At 45.6% G+C, this 6,658-nt stretch overlaps 1 protein-coding gene across 1 annotated transcript; it reads left to right on the plus strand.

The window, feature by feature from the left end:
* The first annotated feature begins 405 nt into the window (after positions 1 to 405).
* Spmip9 (sperm microtubule inner protein 9) lies at positions 406 to 6,426 on the plus strand. Its single transcript, XM_021165649.2, has 4 exons — positions 406 to 491; positions 1,620 to 1,656; positions 3,528 to 3,620; positions 5,807 to 6,426. The coding sequence occupies exons 2-4, from the start codon at positions 1,630 to 1,632 to the stop codon at positions 6,227 to 6,229; spliced, it is 543 nt and encodes a 180-aa protein (XP_021021308.1). The 5' UTR covers positions 406 to 491; positions 1,620 to 1,629; the 3' UTR covers positions 6,230 to 6,426.
* The last annotated feature ends 232 nt before the right edge of the window (positions 6,427 to 6,658 follow it).

Here is a 6,658-nt window from a genome sequence, read left to right on the forward strand (position 1 = left end):
TTCTGCTTTGGGTTTTTTGTTTGTTTGTTTTTAAATAGCTTTGCTAATACAAGTAAAAGAGAAAAAGCTTTTGACAAATAGGTTGAGCCAGGTTCTAAGATGATGGAAACCTGCCAGGGCATGGGTTTGGTTAAACCTAATCTGACGTCATCAACCAAATGCCTCTCCTGGCAAAAGCCTGATGTGTAGAGTGTTGAAAGCATCTCCCCTCTGGTGTCATATAGTCAGCCAGGTTTATTTTGATCCAGTTGGTCCAGATGTCCTGACTCCCGGAGGGGTAAGACAGGGATAGGGCAACTGACATGAGGAGAGCTGACTAGCTACCAACATCACAATGACCAGACAAGATGAACAAAGCAGTTTCAATTGTGTAGGTCAGGGCTGGTCTCAGGGGGTGATAAGTCATCAAGGCAGTGCCAACAGGACTCTCCATATAGCTGGGACACCTGGGGTTGAAAGGGCAGGAACATCGTGTCTTGCCAAAAGAAAAGGTAGGTTTGGAACTAAAGTGAAATCCTGTCTGTATTCAGAAGAGGAAACATGGGATATCAGTTGAGGTCTGGCCGGTACCACAGCCAGCTGACCAGCATGGACCTCCAGACAGAGTAGTCCTGGGAATGAAATGAGGGAGCGATTGCTGGGGATATGGCTTAGTTGGTGGGATGCTTGCCTAGTATATGAGGCTCTGAATTAAATCCCTAGCTCAGCATAACCCAGACATGGTGGTGCAAGCTTACATTTTGGTTACATTTGTTTTTGTCTTTGAGACAAGGTCTCTCTATGTAGACCTGGCTAGCCTAGAACTCACTATGTAGACCAGGCCAGCATTGAACTTGCAGAGAGCCTCTGCCTCATATGGGCTGAGACTAAAGCTGTGTGGTACACGTTTCTAATCTTAGCACTCAGGAGGTTGAGATAGGAAAATCAGAAGTTTGAGGTAATTCTCAGCTACTTAGCAGCTTTGAAACCCGCCTGGGCTGTATGAAAACCTATCAGAGAGGAAAGGAGGGTAGGGGAGACAGACAGACAGACAGACAGATACCCACAACATGGTTTCCCTGAAGATTTCAGGGTTGATCATGAGAGACAGGATTGGCTCTTCATGTTTAACCTTATTTGAGAATGTGGCACAACGTTCTTTATCTTGGACATCCTGTTCTGAACTGTTGGAGCTCCAGATCTGGGCCTGCCTCCTCTAGACAGTGTGAGCCCTGATTCCCACTGGCTGAGAAGATCCCACTGTATGCACATCTCTGCAGCTCAGCATCAGCAAGCTTGAAATGGCTGTGCTGGGGATTTACACCACAGGGATTGGTGGATGCTGTAATGTCATGGCTTCTGTTCCTTGGTTGTTACACTTGCTTTGCTATTTGATGTAGCTTTTGAAGAAATGGATCTGATATTTTGAGTTCTGTTCTAGACCCTTTGTCTTAGGACCCCACACACATCCCAGTGCCTCCACTGGCCCCAGGGAATATGTAAGGTAGAGTCTTAGGGAAGGCGGAGAGGGCATGGACTAAGGGGACCAGAACTGCCCTGCTTGCTTTGCATAACTGTGCAAACAGTGGGATTTTGCCCCTGCTGGAGGCAGAGCAGGGCTAACTGACATGTCTTTCCAGGTCCTTGGCCATGGCACGTGTGGTGAGACCCCAAAAGGTGAGTGATGTAGGTTTCTGTCCCCCCTAGGTATCAGTGTTAGGTAAGTTTTCACTGAGCCGGGGATTTATTTATTCATTATGAATTTATTAGGCACCCATGGTGTAGTGTACAAAGCATTGGCACTGGACTTCTGAGACAAAGCTAAAACAAGTCTACTTCATTAAGTTTGTTGTTACAGTGGCTGCTTTTGTTTTTTAAAGTTTTTTGTTTTTGTTTTTGTTTAGATTTTTAGTTTTTTGAGACAGAGTCTCACTGTGCAGCCCTGAATGGCCTGGAACTTGCTATGTCTTGTAGCAGTAATTTTTTGCTACACCACATTTTGCTCCCAGTGGGTCACTCTTCCAGCCACCCACCCAGGGAATCTTTGTTTGGGTCCTCAAATGAAAGATACACACACATTAGCTTATTTTTATATGCCATCTAGCTCAGTGGCTGGGAACTTCTAATCCTCTGCCTGCTACCCTAGCCCAATCGGGGAAGTGGCCAATGGCCACTTACCCTAAATCTCACATGGCTGGTTGGCTTATCTCCTGAAGCTCCTATGTCCATCTGTATCCGTACCCTTCCCTTCATCACAATTTTCCTTCACCTCCTCCCTGTGTCCTAGCTTGCAAAACTCTAAGGTCCCACCTTGTCTCCCTTTGCCCAATCATTGGCCACTGTCATCTTTAGTAATCTATCAAAAACCAACTGGGGACAAGGACCTTTAGCATTTGGACACACAGATTCCCATATGGATCAAAGCATTAGAACCAATCTCCAACAATGTCTTGCTATGTAGACCAGACTGGTCTCAGCAGATCTTCCTGACTCTGTCTCCTCAGTACTGGAATTAAAGGTATAAACCACCATACCTGGCTAAATTATTTTTTTTTTGCTTTTTTTTTTTGAGATTGGCTTATTTTTAGTGTGTGTGTGTGTGTGTGTGTGTGTGTGTGTGTGTGTGAGTGTTTTGCCTGTACGCATGTGTGTATGTATGCCTGGTGCTCACGGAAGCCAGATGAGGGCATTGGATACCCTTAAAATGGAGTTATGGATAGCTGTGAGCCTCTATATGTGCTAAGAACTGAACCCAGGTCCTCTACAAGAGTAACGAGGGCTCTTAACTGCTGAGCCATCATCTTTCCTTCCCAGCTTGCTTCTTCTTTGATGATTTTTGTTCATTTGTCCTTTGGAGTCAGTATCATTTTGGACAAGGTATCTCTCCATAGACCTAGTTGTCCTGAAACTCACTATGTAGACCAGATCTACCTGCCTCTGTTCCCCAAGTACTGGGAATAAAAAGGAGAACCACCAGGTCTGACTAGGAGCCAGTGTCCACCTTGTGCACCACTACACACAGCTACTTAATTGAATTCCTTTGTAAAGATTTACTATTTTAAGGGTGTGTGTGTGTGTGTGCCCTTAGAGGTCAGAGGCTAGAGGTTAGATCTCCCTAGAACTACAGGTAATTCCAAGCTGCCTTATGTGGGTTCTGGGAATGGAACTGTGGTCTCTTGGAAGAACATATGCAAAGTGTATTACTGAAGCAGAGGGGAAAGGGAGAAGGTCTTCATTCCTGAAAGCTGGGGCATAAAGAGGTAGGAGACTGATTGGGGAAAGTGACATTCGACAGGGGTCTTAGAAGATGCATTGGAGTTTTTTGGTTGGCAAGGAGAAGTTTTGTTTTCATCAGGCAGTAGGCACATGTGCCAGGCTCCTGTGATGGTGGGAGGGTAAATGGGGCACAGAAGAATCGGGGAGGGTGGTAAGGGACAGAAGCCAGGTCCTACAAGCAAAGTCCTGGTGTCATAAGAAGTCCCGCAGCAGCTGCAACTGGAACAATGACAGGAACAGGCTCTTGTATTTTTTTCTCACTTGTCTTCTAGAACCACGTGGACCTAGATATATACCAAAGCTCATACATGGTGGACTATAAGCCCTTTGGGAAGTACAAATATTCTAGAGTCACGCCACAAGAGGTAGGTGTTATGGAGAATAATGCAGTGAGTGGGGGTACCTTTGGCAGGCCCATGCCAAGGTGTACCCTTAGGAATTACTCCATGCAGCAGATCTGGTGTAAAAGCTGTTTACTGGGGAGGGGAGAGGAGTGACAGCCCAGAGAAAGGATAGAGACAGACAAATGGGCATGTAGATAGACAGATAGACAGGGAAGAGAGAGAAAACCATGAGAGCAAGAGAGATGAGGCAGAGAGGTGGTACACACAGAGAATGAAGAGAGGGAACACACAGAGAGAGAGAGAGAGAGAGAGAGAGAGAGAGAGAGAGAGAGAGAGCACACACACACACACACACACACACAGAGAGAGAGAGAGAGAGAGAGAGAGAGAGAGAGAGAGAGTGAGATCGTGAGATCGAGAAGAGCGAACTGGGGTGGCAGGGGGTGCTATTATCTGTAGCATACTTCTGGTGCACCTGGAGGCAGTGTTAGGTGATGGCAGCAGGTGATGTAAGCTGTTGCATCCCTAAGAGCAAACCAGTGGGATTGCCTGTACATTAACAGGAAGAACACTTATAGGCCTGTTATCCATGCAACGATTCCCTGGAACCATCTTTATTTTAGACTATTTTATTTTATGTGTGTTTTGCCTGCATGTATGTTTGTGTACTATATACATGCAGGCCCACAGAAGTCACAAGAAGGTGTGGAATCCACTGGAACTTGAGTTACAGATGGTTGTGAGCCACCATGCAATTGCTGGTGACTGAACCTCAGTCCTTGGCAAGTACAGTGAATGATCTTAACCACTGAACCATCTCCCTAGCCCCATGATTTTTGTTTTAATTCAGATATTGTGGCTTTAAAGGTTTTGCATGTTTGTGTATGTGTGTGCACATGCACGCATGTGAGTGTTTGTGTGTGTACATGCATGCTTGTGATATGCCAAAATATACAGCACATTTAAAATTGTAAGTCATGTACACTTAAAATTTAAATAATACTAATACGGGTCATTGAGATGGCTCAGCAGGTAGAGTGGTTGTCACCATGACACACATGATAAAGAGAGTAAATTAACTCCCATAGTTGTTTTCTGATTTCCACATGTGTCATGTTAAGTCTGTGTGTATCTCCACATGTAACATGGTATATACACATTCATGCACAACAAATAATTAAGTGTAAGAAAACTTTAAGTCACACTGATAAAACCAACACTAATGTACCCATTATTAACTGGCTATGGCACTGCATGTGTGTTCCTTCTCTTACTCCCATATTCTGAAGGTTAGCTTAATGATTCCCATGTGTTTGTAGAATTCTATTAATTTTGTTGTTGTTTAAAGATAAGGGCTCACGTGGTCCAGCCTTAAGCTTGCTATATAGCCAAGAATGTCCTTGAACTTAAATTTCAGATACTCCTGCTTCCACTTCTTGAGTACTGGGAAGATAGGCTTGTGCAGCAGGCCCAGTTTATGTGGTGCTGGGGATTAAACTCAGAACTTGGCAAGCACTCTGTCTATTGGCTATATGCCCATACTGAGCCCTCCTCCTCCTCCTCTTCCTCCTCTCCCTCCTCCCCTCCTCCTCCTCTTCCTCTTCCTCCTCCTCCTCTTCCTCTTCCTCCTCCTCCTCTTCTCTTCTTCTTCTTCTTCTTCTTCTTCTTCTTCTTCTTCTTCTTCTTCTTCTTCTTCTTCTTCTTCTCTCTCTCTCTCTCTCTCAAAATAGAATCACTTGATCTGAGGAGATAATTCATTTAATAAAGTCATTGCATACACAAGCATGAGGACCTGAGTTTGATCCCTAAAACCCACAGGCACAGTAGCATGTCTCATCATTCCGGTGCTAGGGAGACAGACAGGCAGACCCCTGGAACTTATTGGCTATGCAGTCTAGCCTGATGGGCACCAATGAGAGCCTCTGTCTCCAAAGATAAGGTGAATGGTTCCTTAATAATGTATGAAGTTGATCCCTGGCATCCACATGTACAGATGTGCACAGGACCATCCTCTCCCAGCACACGCACAAACAAAATAAAAATGTTTTGGGTGTTGGGTCCCCTGTAGAAGCAGCCAGTGCTCTCGATCTTCAAGTCATCTCTCCAGCCCTGAACTTAACATTCTTAACAGTAGCGTGGATTTTGTCCTGAATGCGTTGAGGGACCCTGCCTCAGCGACCTTTTCAGTCTTCTCTTTGTTTCTCCAGCAGGCCAAGCTTGACGCTCAGCTCCAGAGCAAAGAGTTTTACCAGCCCAAGCCCAACCCTAACCCCAAGCTGGAGGATGGCTATCCTGCTTTCAAAAGACCCTACATGACTGCCCTAGACTTGGGAGTCCCTGGCTTCTTCCCGCCACAAGAACGGGTAACTGCTAGGAAGGATGACGGCAGGTTTACCACCACCTGCCATTATGCTTACCCAGCATCCCTGGCGCTGTACCTGGCCCAGCACGACCCCTACTGGCTTCACCAGAGGGCCGACTTCCCGTGCCTCATGGAAACAGAGCGGCAGCCTGCTCCAGAAGTGGGCAAAGGCTACCTTCTACTCCCTGGCTGTCTCTGTGACCATCACCAGAGAGTCAAGGTCCCCATCTTGAATAGGTGGGGCCCCATGATGCCATTTTACCAGTAGACGTGCGAGAATACCCGCTGTTTCAACGTATGAAGGAATTCCATGCCAATGCTCACAGAGAAAGCACAAAAAAAAAAAAAAAAAACAAAAAAAAAACAAAAACTGGGAAAGATGTTCCTTATGCTAAGGGGTATTGTTTCATAGTCCCGTCCTCATCTCGAAGGGAAGGAAGGAGGGAAAATCGGTGCATGTGCTGAACTGAAATTGGTGTCATTTTTATTTTTTCTACCTTTTGGGGTGTGTATAGAATGTATGGAGATGTGTATGTGTGTGAGTGGTGTATGTTCACATGTGGAAGTCAGAGGACAATCTCAGTCCTCTTTTGTTTTGTTTTGTTTTTCAAGACAGGGTTTCTCTGTATAGCCCTGGCTGTCCTGGAACTCACTTTGTAGACCAGGCTGGCCTCGAACTCAGAAATCCGCCTGCCTC

The sequence above is a fragment of the Mus caroli genome, unplaced genomic scaffold (genome assembly GCF_978045245.1).
Source record: "Mus caroli unplaced genomic scaffold, Mus_caroli_1 scaffold_7, whole genome shotgun sequence".
Lineage (NCBI taxonomy): Eukaryota > Metazoa > Chordata > Mammalia > Rodentia > Muridae > Mus > Mus caroli.